This window comes from Panthera leo, chromosome D4, assembly GCF_018350215.1.
Source record: "Panthera leo isolate Ple1 chromosome D4, P.leo_Ple1_pat1.1, whole genome shotgun sequence".
NCBI lineage: Eukaryota > Metazoa > Chordata > Mammalia > Carnivora > Felidae > Panthera > Panthera leo.
The window spans coordinates 11,043,145-11,067,098 of record NC_056691.1 but is presented as its reverse complement, the minus strand read 5'-3'; the positions used below and the strand labels follow the sequence as shown (position 1 = coordinate 11,067,098).

The 23,954-nt window shown below is 44.4% G+C and overlaps 1 protein-coding gene across 1 annotated transcript in view; it reads right to left on the bottom strand.

Moving 5' to 3' along the window:
- PGM5 (phosphoglucomutase 5) overlaps window positions 1–23,594 on the bottom strand; it is a 183,767-nt gene extending 160,173 nt beyond the window's left edge. The window contains exons 1-2 of the mRNA XM_042912875.1: window positions 23,267–23,594; window positions 2,655–2,817 (exon numbers count right to left, since the gene is read on the bottom strand). Of these exons, the coding sequence (XP_042768809.1) occupies window positions 2,655–2,817; window positions 23,267–23,527 (424 nt within the window). The 5' untranslated portion in view covers window positions 23,528–23,594. The remainder of the gene's footprint in view (window positions 1–2,654; window positions 2,818–23,266) is intronic.
- Between the last annotated feature and the right edge of the window lie 360 nt (window positions 23,595–23,954).

Sequence of the window (23,954 nt, the reverse complement as noted above, 5' to 3'; positions counted from 1 at the left end):
TTGTTTAGTTTGTCAACTTACATATCATATTTCTCTGCAAACTGCCATTTTCTGAGCCCATTCGATTTCTTGCGTTAACAGCATATAAAATACCTGAATACTGCCTGTTTTTTCCTGAAATTCTCAGTACCTGTTGCAAGACTAGATGTGGTCCTAGGTGTGATTTTTAATGAAGGAGAGCTTCTCCCATCACGGGACACTTTGTAAGGTGTTTTGCGGGTCTTTTTTTTTTTTTTTTTAACACTTGATGGGAGTGAAATTCCTTTGTTTGGATAATGTCCCAAATGGCTGTAAGGAGGGGGAAATAATAAATATTGCCTTCAGATTCATAAAAGTAACTGCTGTTGGTTAAAAATCAGCTCCTACCCACCTATAAAAGCAGACTCAGGGTTCAATATTAAAATTTAGAGACTTGACGAGCAGATGAAAGGCATGGTTCTGGGATGAATCCTGTTCTGGGATGAAACAGCTATAAATAACATTTTGGAGGCAACTGGAAAATTTTCAATATAGATTAGGTTTTAGAGGATGTTAGGGAATTAGTGTTATTTTTGTTAGGCCTGATAATGTAGTTATGTAGGAATAGGTCTTTCTTTTGAAGAGATGTATTCAGAAATATCTAGGTGTAAAATGTCTTCATGCTCTAATTTACCTTAAAATCTTTTAGGGGAAAAAAAAGCGCAAAATAGAAAAACAAATAATGGACACAAGCTACCCATTTATTATTCTCCTTAACTTAATATGTGTTTAAAATTGTGTTTCGGGGCACCTGGGTGCCTCAGTTGGTTAGGCGACCGACTTTGGCTCAGGTCCTGATCTCACAGTTCGCGGGTTTGAGCCCCACGTCGGGCTCTGTGCTGACAGCTCGGAGCGTGGAGCCTGCTTCGGATTCTGTGTCTCCCTCTCTCTCTCTGCCCCTCCCCTGATCATGCTCTGTGTCTCTGTCTCTCAATAATAAATAAACATTACAAAAAAATTAAAATTGTTCTTCTAATTCACCCCTATATATATAAACCACCCCACAAAGACCTCCAAACTATAAATTTCTGTTAATATAAGAAAAAAGTGGAATGATCATAAGCATTTCAGTGAGACAAAGTCAACGCTATAGGAAAGAGGAAGTCTATGAGTTATGTTAAAAACTCATTTGTCTGGCTTTGAGCAGCCATGTGAACTTGAACAAGAGCCTCTTGGGGATTTGATTTGTTCATCTGCCAAATAACAGGAATGGTCTAAATGACTTAGAGCAAGTTCCTATTTTAAACTCCAGAGCCCTTCTAGGGGTACGTGGGTGGCTCAGTCGGTTGAGCGTCCGACTTTGGCTCAGGTCATGATCTCGTGACTTCTGGGTTCGAGCCCCACGTTGGGCTCTGTGCTGACAGCTCAGAGCCTGGAGCCTGCTCCGGATTCTGTCTCCCTTTCTCTCTTCCCCTCCCCCACTCACACTCTGTCTCTCTCAAAAATAAATAAACATTAAAAAAATTCTTTTTTTAATCCAGACCCCTTCCACATCAGATAAGCATCAATTATTCAACCATTTGACTGTGCTAAGAAGGGCAGAGGTGCAAAACACCAAATAGGTTCGAGATCTCATTAGGCCACCTCAAGCGTTGTGAGGTTAGTTTTATATGTCAACCTGACTGAGCCCCACAGTGCCCAGATATTTGGTGAAACCTTATCCCGGGTGTGTCTGTAAGGGGGTTTCTGGAAGAGATTAGCATCCAGGAGACTGTGTAAAGTGCCCACTACCGGTGGCCTCATCCAGCCCACTGAGAGCCTGGACAGAACAAGAGGCTGAGTAAGGGAGAAGTCACTCTCCCTGTCTGGCTTCAAGCTGAGACAGTGGTTCTCTCCTGCCTTTGAACCTGAACCTGGTCTCGGACTGGAACTTCCACCATCAGTTGTGCTGTTTTTCAGGCCTTGGGACTCAGACTAGAACTCTGCCATCGCTCTCCTGGGTCTACAGTCTCTGGACTTGTCAGCCTCCATAATCATGTGAGCTAACTCCCTCACTGGGTCCGGGGCAGGTGTGGCTGTGGGTAGGCCCTTTAAGAGCCATCCCTCAGTTTGTCATAGACTTCAGGTTGAGGGCACGAGCCAGTTGGTCTTCAAAGCCAGATGTTTTGGAGGGGCGCATCTCTCAGGTACCAGTCTTAAAAGGTGGGGTGCCCAATGTAGAGTACGAACCCTCCCTTTCTTGGGGAGACTCTCTAGGTTTTCTGTTCTCTCCAGAGGGTGGATCATTTCACCGGTGGTGGGTTTGTGTCCCAGCCTCTTCAACCCACTTTGAAGTGGTTTCCCTCTCACTTGCCCTATGGAAAGGGGTTGCTGTGCTAGTTTTTAGGTTTTTGTTTTTGTTTTTCAGAGGAAATCGTTCCATGTATCTGTAGATTCGGTGTGTCCATGGGAGAAGGTGAGTACCAGATATTCCTACGTTGCCATGTTAAACGGAAACCCAGCCAATTCCTTATAATAAATCTCTTTATAGCCTACTGGTTCTGTTCCTCTGGAGAACCCTAAGACAGATCCCTCACTGGAACTTTCTGAGCCACTTCCTCTCCACCTTGCTCGTCTACCATCAGAGTCATTGTAAGACTACAGTAACCTAAGAGGACAGAAACCATGAAGATTAAGGTATCCTCTAAACTACATACCTCCATTGGCAACATTGAACTTCACTCCAAACTCTCCAGCTGGTCCCCCAGGGCAGTGGCTGGCTGTTAAAATGATTCCACCGGCGGCCTTGATCTTTCTGATAATGCAGGAAACAGCAGGTGTCGACAAGATGCCATTCTGTCCAATAATCAGTCGTCCAATCTAGATCAGCCAAGGAAAAAAATCAATCCAGTTACACGGGATCAAAGACATTTCAATGGGAAGTGCCCCAGGCTCTGTTAACACACAGTAAATCATTTGCAAAAGGCATAGAGTGGGCTTCGGGTTAAGGGGTAAAGGAGAGCTCTGGCATTGCCTCCTGCCCAGTATCTCCAACACCAGTTGGGGCACCCACATGTAGCAGCCAACTATTAAGCTGTAAATTGGACCTGCCCCATTGATTTTTAGTAGTTTGAAACATCCACTTTATATCTATATACAATTTATTGTCAAGTCAGCTAACATACAGTGTATACAATGTGCTCTTGGTTTGGGGGGGTAGATTCCCATGGTTCATCGTTTACATACAACACCCAGTGCTCATCCCAACAAATGCCCTCCTCAGTGCCCATCATCCATTTTCCCCTCTCCCGCCCTCACCATCAGTGCTTAGTTTGTTCTCTGCATTCAAGAGTCTCTTATGGTTTGCTTCCCTCTCTGTTTGAAACTGTTTTTTTCCCCTTCTCTTCCCCCATGGTCCTCCATTAAGCTTCTCAAGTTCCACATATGAGTGAAAACATGACATCTGCCTTTCTCTGAATTATTTCACTTAGCATAATACCTTCCAGTTTCTTCACATTGTTGCAAATGGCAGAATTTCATTCTTTCTCATTGCCAAGTAGTATTCCATTCTATATATATATATATGCACACATATATACACATCTCTTTATCCATTCATCACTTGATGGACATTTGGGCTCTTTCCATAATTTGGCTATTGTTGAAAGTGCTGCTATAAACATTGGGGTACATGTGCCCCTCCAGTTCTGATGACCAAAGGGTTAGCATGAAGGTTCTTAGAACCTTAGAACTTTCATGAAGCTTCCTCTACACAAGAGGTTTTTAGTTTGTTACTGGCTTAGAAACTCTGCACATGAACATGCTAGAAATTACAAGAAAAAAGAAATGGAGGTTTTCTCTGCTTCATCCCCTTCTTCTCTCTGCCTCAGCACAAATTCATACAGAAGAGTCCTGGCTTCCTATAGCCTTGTCGTCAGCAGATGTATTTGAATGCCCTCAGAACAACCACTCTTATGAAGGCAAGAATTTTATTTCTGCCACTGACAGTGTGTGTTGGGACACTGGAGAAACTATCTGGCCATGCTAGGCAGAGATCTGGAAGTCATCCATGGGTGTGGCCAGAGTCTTTCTGTAGCTACTAAGCTGAATTTTAAAAAAGAAAGCCACATAACCCTACAGAGTATTACTCGGTATGCTTTGTCTTAAAATAGAGACCAATGTCATCTAATCCCGTGGTTCTCAAATGTTACTACAATTCAGAATCCCTAAGGAAGCCTTCAAGTTACCAATATTCAGACGGCATCTCAGACTAATTATACTGGCCTATCTAGGAGTAGGTCAAGGCTTCATAGTCTTTAAAGCTCTACAGGTGATTTCAGTGTTCAGTTGAGCCTGATGATCAAACCCCCTTGTTACTCGAGGGACCAGCAGCATGGGCACCACCTGTGAGCTTGATAGAACTGCGAACAAACTCTAGCATTGCTAGAAGTAGGTCACCGACCAAATATGACAATGAGGGAAGATACAGAAAAAAAATGTGCAAAGAACAAACACAAGAGCTCCAAGAACAACAGAGTCCTGGGACGATTTAGTATCGAAAGACCCACAACATCCCCAGAGTACATATTTTCAAGCGGAGGAGACAGACCATAAACAAAACAGCCTAATAATAATATTTGCTAGTCAGATATGTATTAGGAAGGAAATCAGCAGGGTTCTGTGATAGAGAATAGTGGGGTGTCAATTTCAATAATAGCAATAAACATGACGATCATAATAGCTGCGCAATGGGAATTCGTAGAAGGCTTTAAGCAGTGGAAGTGACCTGATATCATTTACATTTTAAAAGGTCACAGGATGAGGGGCGCCTGGGTGGCTCAGTGGGTTAAGCGTCTGACTCTTGATTTTGCTCAGGTCATGATCTCACAGTCACGAGATGGAGCCCCACGATGGACGCCACGCCTGAATGCAGAGCCTGCTTGGGATAAAACAAATAAATAAACATTTTTTAAAAAGTAAATAAGAGATCACGGAATGAGCATTCCAAGCGACCTTTTTAAAAAGCAAGTCGTATCATGTCAGCAAAACGTTTCAATGACTTTTGCACCAACCCAAAGTAAAGCCAAAGTTGTCAACGTCCTCTGTAAGCCCTGCAACACCTGATGCCCTCCACTGTCCTCCTTGCTCTGCTCTAGCCGTACTGGGTGGTTTACCATCCCTCAGACACATCGAGCATGATCAGGGCCTTTGTCTTTGCTCTTCCCTCTGCTTAGAACTCTCTTACCCAGATATTTGCATGCCTGCCTCCTTCTATCTTTTGGGGTTTCTGTCCCAATGTCAACTAATCAGAGACAGCACCCTTGACAGACCTGTATAATACAGCACCCACACATTCCTAATTTTCCTATTGCCCTCTCTTTCGTTTAGCCTGTTTTAATCTTCGGTAGTATGTATATTACCACCTAATATTTCCCATTATTATTCATTTATTTCCCTGCTTTATAGAAGCTTTAAGGTCTTTGTTTTCTTCACTGCTATATTCTGACAATCTAGAACAAACCTATTATGTAGTAAGAACACAACTAATATGTTGAATTAATTCACTGGAAAAACGAACGGCTGCTATGTGAAGAATGCATTAGAATGATGAGCCGAAAGATCAGGTGGAAGGCTATCACAGCAGAGCTGAGTATGGATAGTCTTGGACTAGGCAAGAGGCAGGAGAAATGAAATGAAGAGATTCTATTTGAGATTTTGGAAGAGGGAGAATGAAAAGAACATGTAGTTGGAATGAAATACAGAAGACTGGAACTCTGGTAGCCAGCCTTCAAGATGGCGCCCAATGACCCTTGCCTTCTGGTAGTGGGGTCTTTGCGCAGACCCTCCCACACCAACAGGGCAGAACCGCATGGTGAGTAGAACACTGAAGAACTGAGAGTGTGTGGCTTCCAAGGTGAGGCCATACATGACACTGTCGCTTCCGTCTTGCTCTCTTGGATTGTTGACTCACTCTACAGGGGACCAGTCATTCTGTCATGAAGACACGCAAGGTCCCTGCATAAGCACCCATAGGGAGAGGAACTGACAGCCAGCGGCAACTAGCCAGCTGTGCGAGTGGTTCATCTTGCAAAGGATCCTCCGGTCCCTGTCAAACCTTCATATGACAAAGACCCCAGGAGTATGTGACTGTGACCTCATGAGAGTCCCCAGGTGAGAACAACCTATCTAGCTGTGAGCCAAATAAAGATTCATGATCATTTTAGGCCATCAGTTGCATCATAATTTCTTGCACAGCAATGAACAACGAATACAAGAGCCAGTGAGGGAAAGAATCCACTCCCAGATTTCTACCTTCAATAACTTAATGGGTGATGGTGTCATTTATCAAGATGGGAAAGGCACAGGGACAATAATCACACCCATACTGTTATCCAGAGTCATAATAAATTATGGTCCACATGCTCTCGTTAAAATTTATTTAGTCATTCAGCTCATTTTATTGTGTGTTACCATGAAACAGGGGACGTCAAAGATCCTGCAGATACAAGCAATGAATTCGGTTTAGTCACCGCCCTCAAGGAATAAGTCTATAGATTCACGACTCTGAAAAACATTTGTAACCTTTGTTCACAAATTTCTGTCTCTCCCAGTAAAGAAACAATCTTTAAGGGGGGGGGGGGGCGGGGAGAGGAATGTGTGTGTAGATAATTCTTACAGTGGTATTCGTTAGAAATGAAAAATTAAAAACGATCTTTATAAATAAGAGAGAATAAATAATGAAGGACCTATCAAGTAAAGCGTGATGCACCAACATATAGAATATTCCTCAGCCATTTTAAAGGATAATTACCAAGGTTGTGCAGCTGTGGTAGACTTGGTTCACAGCCCACAAAACGTTATGATCCGCTTCCACAGGACAGACGTGTCACTGAATAGCACCCCCCTCCAGCCCCCAGCCAGGGGCTACATTTCCCAGACCACCCTTGCATCTAGTGTGGCCACACGACTAATCTCACAGCAGACGATACATGAACAAGAGAACGGAACAGAAGTAACGCCTGTGCCTTCTGGGCTAAGGATGGTGAGAAACAGATGTACCTCGTGGGCCTAGTTCCTCTTCCACAGACTCCGTGCAGGTGAACACGCGGCCCTAGGAGATACAGAGCCACAAGATGGAAGCCAAGAGTCTTTGCTCAACAGCCAAAACCCTCTGACAGGGGTGAGAAATAACTCTCCACTGTGTTTAAAGGCAATAAAAGTTGTTTACTGTTAAAAAGGCTTACTTGCTATAACAAATGACATTTTCTTAAATGGTATAGAAGGAACACAGACAACGCTTTAATGCTAAATCAAAAACGCCGAATACAAAGTAAGTGTTACGCTATTACAACAATGTAAAGTTCTATATGCCTTGTGACCAGGACTTGGAAGAAATACAAAAATAAATAGGTACAACTCATTTGTTAAGTAGTCAAGATTATAGACCAACTTTAGGGGCACCTGGGTGGCTCAGTCGATTAAGCATCCGACTTCGGTTCAGGTCATGATCTCACGGTCCGTGAGTTCGAGCCCCGCGTCGGGCTCTGTGCTGACAGCTCAGAGCCTGGAGCCTATTTCAGATTCTGTGTCTCCTTCTCTCTGTGACCCTCCCCCGTCCATGCTCTGTCTCTCTCTGTCTCAAAAATAAATAAACGTTAAAAAAAAATTTTTTTTTAAAAGATTATAGACCAACTTTATATCTGAAATGAATCTCAATGATTTCTTTTTTGAAAAGGTACTATATATTCTGTTTAAGAAGGTTAATGTGAGAAAAAAAATACTTGAATAAAAGTTCACCCTTTAACATTCTGGTTATCACTGATTAGCAGAAGATTAAGTTCGAATTATCTGGAAATTTTACCCAGGTAGCCCTGCTCATTAAACCACCGATACCATAAAAATGGGGTAGGGCTGTACGCTGAATATAAATCTAGTTGGGGGGCATCTGAGGCATGATAAGGGCTGGAGAAGATACATGAGAGTAAGTGACAGTTCTTCTAAGGTAAGACACGGGAAATCACGAAGATATTTGCATCCCCTGCGAATGCTCACTAAAAAGTGACTTGAGCAGAGAGTGACTTTACAAATCAAGTGGGTAGGATGACCTATTCTGTGAATACCGGTCAGCTTCTTACCCCAGCCACTCACGTCGTTGACCGACGGGCTCAGGAACAAAGCGGCCACAGAGGCAAGAAGGGAGGTTATACATGGGCTCAGCAACATGGATTTCCTCTCGCCAATGCCAACCTGGCTACGGCCACCACTGGGCGTGCGATCTGCCAGGAGCAGAGACCAACAGTGAGTTCCCAATATGGCATCATTCCCGAGGTGATCAGCTAACCAGCCGGTGGCGGGTTGATTACATTTGGAACACTTCCATAATGGTGGGGAAGGAACTTTGTTCTCACTGAAGGAGAGACACAGGAGAGAAGAAACATCCAGAGGAAGAGGCAGAGATCAGAGGAAAGTGGCCACAAGCCAAGGAATGCCAAAGAATGTGGGAGCCACCGGAAGCCATAAGAGGCATGGAATGATTCTCCCTTAGAGCCCCCAGTGGCAGCACGGCCCTGCTGGATTTCGGACTTCTGGCCTCTAGAACTGTGACAGACGAAATTTCTGTTGTTTTAAGCCACCGTGTTAATGGCAATTAGTTACAGCAGCCGTGAGAAACTAAAACAAAAATCTCTAAACAAACGCAAAATCTATATTCATTTCCTGAGGCTCTGATGTAGCAAATTGCCATAAACGTGGTGGCTTAAAAACCAGACAGAGTGAGTCTCTCGTAGTTCTGAGGCCAGAAGTCTGAACTCCAGCAGGGCCTCCTTCCTCCGAAGGCTTCAGGGGAGAATCTGATCCAGGCCTTTACCAGCTTCTGGTGGCCGCCCTGCATTCCCGGGTTGGTGGCCGCATCACGCCATCTCTGTCCTTCCTCTTCACCTCACCCTCTGCTCTGCGTGGCTGTTTCCTCGTCTTCCGTCAGCTCTGCCTCTACCAGTCATCCCAAGACAAACGTCATTGGGGAAAATGTGGTTTCAAGAGCTGGTAATTGATCAAAGAAATAGAGCCTTCGGAAGCCCTGTTGTTGAAGCAAAGAGCACTCACTTTCAAAGTTAAAAGATGGAGATGTGAGTCCTGCCTCTCTACCCCCGACTAGGGAAAATCACCTCACTTTTCTGATGCTCCATGTTTTTGTCTGCAAAGCCGAGAGGGGGCAGGGTTGTGAAAATTCACTGGAGATGAGATTCCATAAAGACAAAAACCCTTCGTGAAACGAACCGTGACACAAATTACGCTGCTGCCTCCCCCGAATTGCATCCCCCTCCTCCAACACTTCAAATTCACTTCCAGACAACAGGTTATCCCTTAAACTACCATTTCACTTTCCAACAGAAGCCCTAGGAACGCTCCCCATCCCCCCGGGGCCAATGTAGCAGACCGTTGCGGTGCAAGGAGTCAGTCTACTTACACAAGTAGCGTTGGCTTTGTTTACGGCATTGAGGCAGCATCTGACTTGTATTCCCGAGTGAAACCCAGACCGCAGCCCAGGGGGGGGGTCCACGTCAAGGCATTCTGCTGCTCCCTCCTCACCCCCCCCTCGTGGGGCTTTCTCCAGTTTCCACGTGATCTGGTTTTGGCTGGAGGAGGGGGGGACCAGGGTGGGCTTTCCTGCCACCGAGGAACACGTCCTTCTGTTCCCGCTTGGAAAGAGGGGCAAAGTGGACCCGAGTGCACGGTCACGTACACACGCAACAGGTGGCACACACGTACGGATCCCAGGTAGCCACGTGAACACTGTCACCCGGACAAACGAGAGACACATGCTTTTCCAGACACACAGAGACACAGACAGACACGGCCTGAGCTTGTTCCTACTGAGCCGGGACTCCTAAAATCTTAGGACAGAGCGGGCGGAGCAGGGGGCAGCATGCAATTAGCCACATTTCCCGGCTGCGGGTACTTAACCCATCTCGCTGTGTCCGTTCTCCTAACTTGCTGTCAGTACCTCCCATCAGCTCTGAAACCTCACCTGGACCGCGGCAGGACTGCTGCACCCCTGCATGGGCGTAGCATCGTCGCTGACGACGATTCTCCTAAATTAGATTTAGCCACGAGTTCACAGTTTCTAATTAAGTCAAAGTCCTAGAGAGCAGCGCTGTGCAGCTGAAAGCCGCAGGCGAGGATCTCAGAGCAGGGGCAGAATTTTGACGCCACGTGAGTTTTCCCCGGTCACGGAACACTAATGAGTACGGGATTGTTTTCATGTGTGAACGAACTCCCTTAACTATGCCTCCCCCCGGATGATTTCCTTTTAGCCTTAAATAAGTCATTTGTTAAAAAGAGTCCCAAAGCGAGAAAAGAAAAAGTAAGCATGACATTCCTCAATATTCTCCACTCGCAGTGTCACAGCCCTGCAATTCCCGAAGTGAATCCGAGCACAAAAAGAACAATAAACAGAAGCTTCCTTGATGGTTCACAGAGAGAGTGCTGTGCGGGACCACACAGCCACCGCCACGGCCATCTCCAGAGTGCATGGAAAGCCAGATACACAAAGACATATTTCCTGTCTTCTCGGCTAAACAAAAACCAAAACCCATGAAGAAAGGCCAAAGCCAGGCTGCCATGATGGCAGGGCGTCCTTCCGCCTTTCAGCCCCAGCTGCCAGGGAGGGCCGCCAGGCTTTGTGCAGTGTGGTACATGAGGAAGCAGGAGACGACTAAGTGGAATTTTGAGAAATAACAAACTCAAGACATGGATGTGGTTATCCAAACATCAAGGGACTTCTCCATTTGCACATGGATAATTATGCAGTTACAGGCTTTGTTACATGGAGACCAGATGGGAGTAACAGCCCATCCTCAGCTTCCCGTCCCCCTGGAAGTCTGTATGCACACACTTAGGGGCTGGAAGGGGAGACGAGAGCCCACTAGAATCGAACCAAGATGGATTTCGCATTCAGTCCCTAACTTCCGGACAGGTGCGGAGAGGTTGCAGGCATCCAGAAGTTTGGCCCAAGTCCTATTTCTCAAGAGGTCATTGAGAATCAGGCCATCTAGTCTTCCTCAGGTGCAATATGGGGGCGGTGATATTAGAACTTCTGTCCCTTCTGGTATTTACGTAATTCAGTGCTTGGAAAATACTGAAATCTTCACCTTAAGGTACAGAACTTGGCTCACTAAAATAAGAAAGGGTCGGGGCGCCTGGGTGGCTCAGTCGGTTAAGCGGCCGACTTCGGCTCAGGTCATGATCTGGCGGTCCGTGAGTTCGAGCCCCGCGTCGGGCTCTGTGCTGACAGCTCGGAGCTTGGAGCCTGTTTCGGATTCTGTGTCTCCCTCTCTCTGACCCTGCCCCGTTCATGCTGTCTCTCTCTGTCTTAAAAATAAATAAATGTTTAAAAAATAAAATAAGAAAGGGTCTATTTGCTGCTGTTTTATGAAGTGATCAATCCAAATGAAGACCAGGATAGGAACCACTGGATCTACCTGGGTCAAGAAGGCAGAGTTGAGTGCCCAGAGATGATCTGAGATTTAGGGATCCAACAAGAAAGGAGATACAAACTGCCTCGCCACCTGCTAGCTATGTGGCTTCGGGCAAGGTGATTCTGTCTCTTGGTTTTATTATCTAACAGATGGAGGGTGAGAGGAGGTAATGTAAGCAAGCTCCAGCTCAGTGTCTGGCACCAAATAAATACTCAGGGCCCTACCCTTGCTTTCCTTCCTCTTCCTCGTACCATTTCTTAATTCTTAGGTGTGAATTCCGTAATTCATAGCAATTGAACGAATTTGTTGTTTTGCTAACCTACAATGGTTTTCTAATTACAAATATATATAACACATATGCTATATATATACATATATACATTATATAATGTATATTATATATACATATTATACATACACATATGCACATAACATATATGTTATATATTACATAGGTGTGTATATGTATAAATATGTAACATGTATATATGTAATATATAACATATGTGTGTACATGTTATGTGTGTTATGTGTGCATGTGCATGTATATATTATATGTATATAATATACATTGTATATAACATATATGTGTAGATATGTTATATGTGTTATATATGTGTATATAAGTGTATAATATATATACATATATATTATATACACTTATATATAATTACATATATTTATGTAAATATATATAATTAAGTAAGTATATATAATATATATTGTATATAATATAATATAATACAACATAATATATAATTATATACTATATATAATATATTGTATATAACATAATTATATGCAATATATATAATTCAGTAAATATATATAATTACTTATATATTATATACATTCCTTTTTTGAACATTTAGGAAGAACACATCAGCAAGAAGAAAATAAGAGTGATCTGTAAATCTAAAAATGAACACTGTTAACTTTCTGTGTGTACTGTTTGTATCTTGGTATCTCCGTTTCCCTTTCTCTCTCTGTCTCTTTCATTTACATAGTTCCATATTTTTGCAGAAGGGATTTTCTGTCACCTACATCTTTCACTTAATATACCCAGCCCTTCCCTGCTGTCTGTGTCTCTAGGTCACTGACTATTCTTCCACAACACGATTTTAGCGTCTATATAGTCTTCCATTATTTAAATGTACCATCCTTCATAGACTAATATAAAAGCGTTCTTCCACCCAAGGTTTTTAGATGTGAAACTAAAAAGCATTTGAGGACTAAAACCACACTACAAAATCAGGTAAACTGAATGCAGCCTGCCAATAATGAAATAGCAAATTAGTTGTAACCTGCCTACGTAAGTACAAGGTCTTTTTTCTTCGACCACCAGGCCTCCTGACTGAGAAGCTGCTGACGCCCGTGGTAAGGAGTGACAGGACCATGTCTGTACCCCTGTCGTGACCTGCATCTTTTTCTTTCCTTGCCCCTGTCTGTGCCTCTGACGTGTACTGTCTCCTGCTATGTGCTATGCCGATCTCCGAACTTACCCGTGGTGTTGAGCTCACTGCAGAAAGCTGTCCCTGCAAGACAGATTCCTGCCTAGAACAGTATGATTTATATTACTTATATTTCTTACTTTCAGCCCATCCGACTCCAGCACAAGTTCTATTCATTATCATAGAAACATAGATCATTTGGGAACATTAAGTCACCTCCTTCGGGTCTATGCAGGCTTCATTTCATTTCTGAAATCTGGTCTACTCTCCTCTTGAATACATCCAGGGAAGAAGACATATATTTGGAGGAGGGGGAGTTCTGTGCACATGTGCACACACATAAGCTATTTGATAAACTTTCTAAATGCTTAAGAATACTTTCCATCTGGCACATTTATAGGTAGACAGAAAAAAATTATATATATGTATATATACACACACACACTTATATATACATGAAGATACACACACACACACACACACACACGTATATGTGCCTATATGTTCCCCTCAAAACTCAGTCTCTATAGCCATGTGGTTTTTTTTTTCAGAGGAGTTGTCACAATCCATTAAAATGCATTTATGTGGCTTGTTAAATAAATTCCATCAGACCCATTTCTGTCTGGTTGGGAAATAATCACAGGCCATTTGCTAAGAGCCCCCACTCCTTATACTCTGTTCCAGTGAACTAAAGACCCCTGGCAATAAAAGATTTACAACTCAGCAAGATTCAACAATTTACTGTTATTTATGACAGCAGGGCTGGGTCTTCTGTATTATATTCTGCGTTAGCATCTGTCACTTTACGTTTGGGAGATGCTGTCCAAAAAAAGATTATGCCTCCTAACCAAACATTCAGCAAGGCTGCAGGACCAGGCACCCCTGACAAACATCCTGCCCGAACACTTGAACGCATCTCTAGTGCCCACAGCTGTGCATTTTCAGACGCCTCGGCAGATTAGCGTGGAGTCTCTTAGCCCCTGCCTGGTCTGTTCCTCTCAGTAATCTCTCACGTGGCCCAGTCCATTAGGCTGGAAAATCCTCATGAAACGAGCAGATTAAGAGCTGGCTTCGGTAGAGGGGTGTTCTGCTTTAACACAGCGCGAGCCTCAGAAAGGTTTAAGGTGTGGAAAAGCTTGGCCCGGACTCGGCTAATTCGTAACAGGAAATAATGCACAGACCCTGCGAAGAAAAACAATCCTTTGAGTTCAAGTCCATGCCAGAGCAGCTGTTGCCACCTCGATGTCCGAGGCAGGGTGTGTGTGCACGTGTGTTTGTGTGTGTGTGTGTGTGTGTGTGTGTGTGTGTGTGGCATGAGTGGTGTGTGCACGCACGAGGAGCGGGGACGGGATGGTGACTTCAGGAGTCACCGCCCAAGCCTTAGCCCGCAGCATGGAGGAGTACCAAAAGTCCAGTAGAAGCCTTACCAAAGAACTGTGATCTCCACAGCAACGGGCATTTTCTGATCCGTAAAGCTACCGAGACTAAAAGAAAATGCACACGTGCACATGTCCTTTTATTCTATTCGGAGGGAAAGAGTTTGGTGATAATTGTGTTACGTGAATAAATTACTCCTAATAATCCGTTACTGTCTTCAATCGTCCCATCCACCCTGGAAGATGTGTAGAAAGTGGTTTTACCTTCCCTATTTTGATAAAGGAGGAAGCAAATCCCAGAAGGCCAGGTGACTTCTCCACGGTCATATAAGTTACAAATGGTAGTGTCATCATTCGAACCCAGAGCTTCTCCTTTTTGCTTTGTTATTCTTTACTGATGTGTTGAATGACCAAAGCAATGCACATCCATGGATGATCATTTAGTAAAGAGAAGTATATGATGTAGTAAGGGAGAAGATTCTCCTTCCCCCGCCTTATGCACCCACATACCCCAGACGTATTCACTGTTACCTGTTAGCTGGAGTATGTCCTTCCAACCCTATTTTCTATGCCTACCCAACAGTGGCATCATGCTACCCATGATCCCCTACTAATTGCTTTGTTTCACTGAATATAAACGATCATTCACAGCCTTTTCATGTCCATATAGGTCCACCTCCTTTGTTCATGCGTTTTAATGCATCCATGGTGTGACCGTGCCATAAATTATGTACCTGTTCTCTCCTGTTAAACATATAAATGTTTACACGTTTCTCTTTTGCAAAAGCGGCAGTGAGTATTCTTGTACGTAGACGCTTCCACATTCGTATCAGGAAATTTACAGGATAGATTCTTAGATTAAGGGATTCTTGGATTATTGGATAAATAGTCCATTACTTTTGACACACACTGCCAAACTGCCCAGCCAAAAGGTTTATCGATTTAACTCCCATTTAACATGACAATTTAACATGTCGATTTAACATGACAATTTTCCAACATTCACGCCAACCCTGAGTGCTTTCAATTTTTTTCATCTTGATGGATTTTTTTTTTGTTTCTATTTCTTCGGTTATTAATGAGGATGTCCTTTTCAGGTGTTTGTCGTTGTAGTTGACAATAGTTCTTCTGAATTTTCTGAATATTTTTTACTAACTTGGGAAAGCTTTTCATACACTACGTATACTAACCATTTGTTATAAAACTCTCCTCCCAGTATTCTGTGGCATCTTTTGCCAAATAGAATAAACTCTGGTCTTCTGATTTCAACTTTTCTCTTTCCATTAGAAAGCCCTAAAAACAAAACCAGATACCCCTAGCCACAAAAGAGGACTCTTCTTAGAGGAAAATAATAGAAGGGCAACAATTAAATATTATATTTATGCAAAACACCTATAGGTAGAGACTTGGAAAGGGAAAGAAAATTTCTGTGACTTTATGCCAAGGGAAAGGATTTCTTTGGAGATTGAGCGTTCCTGAAAATTTTCTCTTCCTACGAATACAAGCATCACTCCAAAATTTGACATCACTAAAAATATAGGAGATGAAAGGTATTTAAAGCTTAAGAAAATGTGGATGTTAACAAGCCTTGTATATATTCCAGATATCCTCTTATTCGTAATCAGTGAGAGTCAAGTCAGATAAAAGGACCCAAAGCTTTTCCTTTGGCTACGCAAGTGTAAACATTAAAGGCATATTGGCCAAATCATGAGTGCTGGCAATTAACTGTCAAAGCTGTAGGCTAACAAAGGACACTGAGCTTTCTACCTTCGATTTAAAAATCCCTGGGAAATCCAGACCTTTTTATCCCCCTGCCTATTATTCTCAAATAATCCTGTTCAAATCCTATTACAGGATTCGCTTACCTTACTGTTGTCTAACACAAGAGTGGCTAGGGCCCAAAAGATAGAGGTTAAGGTTAGTGAAGCCAATACCTATGCTTAGATTCCTCAAAACTAGGTTCCAACTTCTTCAACGTTTTTTTTTTTTTTTTTTTTTTTATTTTTGGGACAGAGAGAGACAGAGCATGAACGGGGGAGGGGCAGAGAGAGAGGGAGACACAGAATCGGAAACAGGCTCCAGGCTCCGAGCCATCAGCCCAGAGCCTGACGCAGGGCTCGAACTCACAGACCGCGAGATCGTGACCTGGCTGAAGTCGGACGCTTAACCGACTGCGCCACCCAGGCGCCCCTAGGTTCCAACTTCTATCCCTCAAGTCTTAACAGAAACTACCAAACTTGCATAGTTCACGAAGGGCTCAGAGAGAACAGATGTTTTATAGAAAATTCGTAGGGCAAGTTTCACACATAATGTTGCTGGTGTGTGTGTGTGTGTGTGTGTGTGTGTGTGTGTGTGTGTGTGTGTTCAATAAACATCATTATGCTTTATCCCAAGATTTAATAAAGTAGCTTAGTTAAAAATGTCATCTGGGTCTCTGGACACATTCAACAAAGCTTAAAATAACCCACCCCAGCAACTGGGAGGGCCCAGCTGTTCACAAAACCTCTCCCATTCCTTTTCCTTCCCCATTAAAAAAAAGAGTGAATGAAGGCTTGAGGCTAAAAGATTCAAGGATGAACTGACTGAACAGGAAGATGGATGGAGCCAAGGACACCCTAAAATTTGCTATTTCTCATATAATAGACTTGCCACTTCCAAAACCCAGGGATGGGGATTTGGGAGGGGAAGCAAGATAAAGTTCTAGCAGTCTCTTGAGGGCTTTCTTGTGTATCCCAAACCTGCTCTTCCTAATGTCTGGGCCACAGCAGCTCATTCCATTCACCTATTCTGTAGTGAACACCGGAAAATGCAGAGCAGTCACCATCCGGTTCTGTTTCCCTTCTGGAGACAAGACCTGAAGCCAGCCCAGCCCAGGTTTCCAGATCCATTCCAGGAAAGAAGGTTTCGGTGTTGAGACACCGGCTTGCTTCCCTCTGGACATCCCACACACCACCACATCCCACCCTGCCTCCCTTGCAGATCTATTTTCCTTTTTCTCTGGGGCCACATCAAAATTCGTAACCCAGATAGTTCTAAGAAATGTCAAGGCAGGTGCATTCCCATTCTTTGAAACAACCACCTTTTCGTGGCCCATTAGAATCAAACACAATCAGTGTAAGCAACCTTCTCGAAGCCACACCCAAGTCCCTTGCTGACCCAGCCTTCTTCATACCACTGCCCTTCAACTTCTACCCCTAAAAGACTTCACAAGCATCGAGGAGTTCTTGAATTCTGTAAGCTGAACGGTAGTGCTAACATTACTATTACCATTGGTGATTATCCCATAGCCAGTATGGTGTGTGGCCGATCAACAAAAGGATTTTCTCTCGGCTAAAACGTGCAACAGAGCTCTATGCCGTTCTGTTCAATACATGCAGTCAAATCATTATTGTATGAGATGTATTCACGGGCCGCAATAATATTCCCTGACACTTCTTAAAGCTACGGATGTTACAAAATGCTTTTGGTGGCAGCTCTCCATTTGATTCCCAGGATAATTCAGCCATGCTGTCATACCCAATTTATAGATGAGGAAACAAGTGGTTTCTAGGTATTTCAAGAGGCTGAAGCATTTGGTCTGCAACTTGTACGACAGAGCTAGGAAAAGAAAGTGAGCCTTCCAGCTGCCGGCACAGTGATTTTTCCACCATACCTCATTGTCTCCCAGGCTAAAGTCAAAAGAGAGTGTGGTTATCATAGGACGAACTCTCGTTTGGGTTTGCCAAATATGCCTTGGTAGCATTGGGTGCCCTGCTTTAGTTAACTTCAAGTTGCTTTTGGTTGTAACGGTCTGGCTCCGCTGAAAAAAATACTAGATTTTAAATGTTAAGTTATATGGCAGTGAGAAAGAATGAAGTCCTGCCATTTGCAGCAACATGGATGGAACTGGAAGGTATTACGCTGAGTGAAATAAGTCAGGCAGAGAAGGATAGTATCATATATTTTCACTCATATGTGGATCTTGAGAAACTGAACAGAAGACCATGGGGGAAGGGAAGGGGAAAAAATAGTTACAAATAGGGAGGGAGGCAAACCATAAGAGACTCTTAAATACAGAGAACAAACAGGGTAGATGGTGGGGCTGGGGATGGGGGGCGGGGAGGGAAACTGGGTGATGGGCACTGAGGAGGGCACATGTAAGATTCAGTTCTTCAGTCACAGCAGGTGCATTTCAAGTGTTTGATAATCGCATGTGACTAGTGGCTAGGACAGATTACAGAACCTTTCCGCCACCATAGAAAGTTCTATCGGACAGCAATGATACACAGTGTCATCTCCAGAGACAGAAGACTTTAGAAAAAGTCAGAAATGTCTTGAGGCAGACACAGCGCTGCCATCTGTCCAGTATTAAAGGTATTTTAGGACTTTAAAAAAAAAAAAAAAAGATTAGAACAAAGAGGAGAGAGAGAGAGACGCCCTTAGTCACACATGGATCCACCCAGAGGAAGGCAAAGGCATTTATTCATAATGTAGCCATTATTTGCATTTAGCTCTTGAAATCTTCATGAGATTAGAATAAATTGACACCTAGAGAATTTAAACCCCTGCAGAGTACCTGAAGCAGATGGAAAAAGAAATAGGATAAAAGATCAGTTACAAACTAAGTTTAAATTAGCAATAAAGTTTCCCAGTTCTTTTAAATGATGCTCTTTACTCTTCATACTTAGTATTTTTCTTTTGCTCTATATAGTATGACACAGTTTGTATCTTTAAAAGAGAATTAAAATACTTCTGGGGACTTTTTAGATAAGTTCACACAGCCACATAAAAATTACAAAAACAGGTTAAAAAAATCTCTTCTCCTTTATTTACTAATCCATTCAAATTCATTGTATACAAATTCAAGAGTCCATAGTGATATTCAAAAGAGGAAGAGCAAAACAAAATTCACGTGTCACCAGCAGAAGTAGCTATTTCACCAAATCCTTATTCTGAAAGGTGGTAATTTAAAAAGGGAAAGAGGGGCACCGAGGTGGCTCAGTTGGTTGAGCATCTGACTTCAGCTCAGATGATCCCACAGTTGCCAAGTTTGAGCCCCTCATAGGGTTCCCTGCTGTCAGTGCGAGCCCACTTTGGATCTTCTGTCCCCCGCTCTCTCTCTCTGCCCTCCCCCATTCTCTCTCTCTCTCTCTCTCTCTCTCAAAAATAAACATTTTTGAAAGAGAGAAAGATGAACATGTATTCTGCTGTTCCAGAAGGAACTATATTACAGAATAACCAAATAGCCCAATAGTGAGGAAAATGCCCAGTTCATAAGAAAGTGCAGCTAAACACATGTGGATGGAATTAGAGAATTCAAAAATCATTTTGCAAACCCTAATGAAATAAACCACTCAAGCCAGGATCATTAACAGACGCTCAAACCATCAGATAAAAGTTGATAGGAAAGGGATATTCACATGGTACAAAGTTCACTCTGCAGGCTACTGGTTAGTTTCAAGGGGGAAAATACTGGAAGATAGAGGCAATCACCACAATAGCCCTATAATCATCTCAGCATCATGAATAATGGGTCAACCAGAGAATGTTTCCTAACAAGATATAACATGAATATACATCAGTGCCTATAAAATTGTCTTGCAAAAGAAAAAAAGAAAAAGAAAAGAAATATTGAGCTTGAATCTAATGAAACCTTTAGAACTAATTTCTAGTGTGTGCGCGCACACACACACACACACACACACAGGAAATATAGTGAAAAGTTAAAAGACACCATAAAAAAAAAGATCAGAAAATTCAAGTAAGGGTCGGGGGCGGAGAGGAGCATTCTACAGGACAACCAATCAAGCTAGTCTCTTCAACAAGTCAGTTTCATTAATACGAAATAAAAATAAAGAGGGAGGTATTTTCTAGATTAAAAGAGACTTAAGACAAATAACCAAATCCACTGTGTGTTCCTTGAGTAGAAGAAACTAGTCTGAAAAAATAGCTATGAAAGACATTTCAGAATAACTGAGGAGATCTGAATGTGTACTGGGTAATAAACGATATAAAGAAATCATGTTTTATTTTATTTGGGATGATAATGATATTGTAACTATCAAGAAAATGGTTCTCAGTTTTTACAGATCCACACTGAATTTAGGGATAAAATGTCATTTTCTTTAATATACTTTAAAATACATTAGCCCTCAAAAAAAGATGGAACATATATAGAAAAAAAATGTGAACAATCTAGGGTATGGGCATATGGATGTCATTTATCTATTCTCCCCACTTTTCCAGAAGTTTGAAATTTTCATAATTTTATAATAAAAACATTTTATCCCAAATTGAATAGGTATATGTCTGAGAAGCTATTTCAAACTCGATGGTATATTAAAACATAAGTAGTGCCATCCACCATTTTGGAAATTCCAAACTTCTGTTCCCCTTCAGCAATTATATAATCAAAGAGCAACTGCCGGGTTTTTTTAACATTAAACTGTATAGTAAAATTAACTTTTTCTATCAAAACCAAGATTTTTCAGATACAGAGAATGCAACCCACACAGTCACATCCAAGTCAGTTCCAAGAGAATACATTGTATGTTTCTACAATCTTTCTAGCCTATTATGAATATCTAACGCGAACTCTTTTTAAAAAGGCAAGAATCAAAAGCTTTCAGAATCAAAACTCCTCATTCCTGAGTGTAACTCCGCAGGCCAAGTCAGGGGGCAAGCACCTTCTCATCAATTACCCATCATTCAAGACCAGTCTGGCTTTTGGTAAACCCCCATTCTCCTGAAGCCAGCCTTCAGGTCATTCATTCGCTTCAGCAAAAGCCCTCAAGAAGGTGAACAAAATGAGGAAAAAAATAGGCTAAAACTGGCTGCCTGAAACACTGATAAATGTGGACCATTCCCTTCGCCCATACCCGCCGATTTTAGAAATAATGCTTTCGGATACTTTAAGAGATGGTGCTTATATGTGTATTTTAACTTGTCATTCTGTCCCACGGAACAACCACCAGGGTAAGTGTGACTCTATCTTAACCATTTATTAACATACACTATCTCCTACAATCAACTCTACCCTTAACGTAAATGAAATGTATTTATCAGAGGAGACCCACTGAAGAGGTCGTGGAGTCCTGATCATCAAGCGTGCCAAGAAATAAGAAAGCTTCATAATAATTTGCCCGTGCAAATCAACAACTGTAGCTTCTCAAATCTCACCCGCGATAAATGAGCGGATATTTCTCTCATGTCCCGGAAAAAGTGGCCCGGGAAAGAATATGAAAGCTGCCACAGCTCCCCAAAGGCCCATTATTCTCCGTCACTCCACGGGAACAGCTGTGTCCGACAGAGTAAAAGACCGTTCGTCAACCTGTCTCCAACTCCCCGATTCAAGCCAACTTCCGTCAATCCCAAGTACGGAACCAGAGAGAAATACAAGTCTTGAATCTCCAGCAGCATCGTCTCCACCACCCATCACACCCCTCGGCTCTTTTCTCCTAATTGCTTTTGGGTTATTTTACTTAAAAAAAAAATCCACTTCCGTCATCCCTAAAACACTGAGCGAGGGGAATTACAGTAGACAAAATGAAGCATGGACAGCCCTAAAGATTAAAAAAAGAAAGAAGGTGAGAAAGCTAAACAGAGGGGATCAGGAAGGCAAAAGGGAGTCCAAATGCCAGATAATTATTTAGTGTCTTTTTTTAAAAAAATTTTAATGTTTATTTTTGAGAGAGAGAGAGAGAGAGAGAGAGAGAGCGCACAAGTGGGGAGGGGCGGAGAGAGAGGGAGACACAGAATCCGAAGCGGGCTCCAGGCTCTGAGCTGTCAGCACAGAGCATGACGTGGGGCTCGAACTCACAGACCGCGAGATCATCACCCGAGCTGAAGTCAGACACTTAACTACTGAGCCACCCAGGCACCCCATTCAGTTTCTTTCTTTTTTTTAATGTTTACACTCCCATACACATCTGCAGAGATTTCACTTAAATGTGCTATGTACGTGCGCCCGACCGTATTACCAAGACTGAAATTACTCTTTTAGACAATGTTTCCCACAGAGACCCCTGCAGTGAGGGGTGCCTCTTGCAGACATGGTGGGAAAGCTGCCCTGCCTGGTTGCAGAAGGAGGAAATTGGGGTATGGGATGATGCCAGAAGGTGTTTCTAGTTGTAGGACAGAAAGGGAGGAGGGAGAAGAAGGGAAAACCTAAGGTCTGAGAACTCAGATGGCAAAAGAAGCCTGCAGAGGTCGTGGGAGAACAGAGAGGAAATCAGGAGGGAAACAGAATGGGGGGAAGAGACACAAAACGCAGTCAAACGCCAAAGAGCATCTTGCAGAGGAGTTAGGAATTGCTTCAAGGAAGGCATCGTAAGCCTCATCTCCGATCATTCAGAGCTACCCCGACAGACACAACTGTGAGCCCAGGCTGTAGAGCATCAAACTGATCTCCACCCCATCCCTACCCTCATCAGATCAACAGTGAAGTAATTCCCCTGGGTTCACAAACCACTTATATTAAAAAAAACCTTTAGGGTGCACTCTTGCCAAATGCGTCAGGGATCAACGCTGGTGTGTGTGTGTGTGTGTGTGTGTGTGTGTGTGTGTGTGTACCCGCGGGTGTGTTTGAGACAACACTCCTGTTCAATTTCTGGCGGAGCCAAAATTTAGGGTGGAAGGAGGGGACAGCAGATAGAACACGGGAGGGGGAAAAAAAAAAGAAGGAAAAAGGGGGGAAACACTGCGTTCCTGGCCTAGGGAAGAAGCGCGGGTTGGAAGGGCAGTGGACGCGGGTCAGAACAAATAGTTGTGAAGGGCTGGGGAGGAGAAGGCCCAACCGGACCGCGGGCAGGTGCGGGACGCGGGCCGAGTCCTGGCGAGGTCAGGGCGACGCGGCGGGGTCCCCGGAGGCGGAACCCTGAAAGCCTTGGGGGCGGTGGGCGCTGACACCGTGGGGCGTCCCGGACGTGGGGAGGCTGCGGCCTCGGCGGCGGGCCGCTGGAGGAGAGCACCCGGGATGGGGGGCGGGTGTGGGGGGGGGGGGTGACGGCGGGAGGGAAGCGAGGCTCGGCCGGGGCGGGTCACTCACCCCGTTGGCCGCGGCCATCTGCACCACGATCTCGGTGGCCGTCCTGCTGAAGTACCTGCCGTCGCTGCCCACCACCATGGTGCAGCCCTGGCGGTCGCGCAGGTCGATGGACGACAGCACGCTCTGGATGAAGTTGGGCAGGTAGTTGCGCTGGCCCTCGAAGAGGCCGGTGGGCCGCCGCAGCCCCCCGCCGCCGGCCGGCCGCTGGTCCTCGTAGGGCACCGTGGGCACCGTCAGCACCGGGATGGGGCTCCCCTCCATGGCGCCTCCTGGCCGGTCCTGCCGCGGCTCCCGGGAGCCGGAGGGAATCTGCCGCCCGCCGGACCCCCCCTCCCCCTCCCCACCAGCCTGGCGGCGCGCCCGGGCTCCGCCTCGCGCCCCGGCCCCCCTCCGCCGCCGGCCCTGCGCCCTCCGGCGGCACCGACAGCCGTCCCTCCCCGCGCCGCCCCGGCAGTGTCCGGCTCACACCCCCCCCAAGAAAGTTTGCTCCTGCCCCACTCCCTCTTGGGCCGGAGCTCCGGAGGCGCTGGCAGTGTCGTGCCCCAGCTGGAGTCGCTTTCGGGGCGTCCCCAAGTCCGCTCCCGGGGCCGGCTAGCCCGGCCCCCGGCGACCCTCCTCGCGCGCCCGGCCCAAGCCTGCCCCCAGGGCGATCGCTTCTCCCCGGATCACACCCTCCGCCAGAAAACAG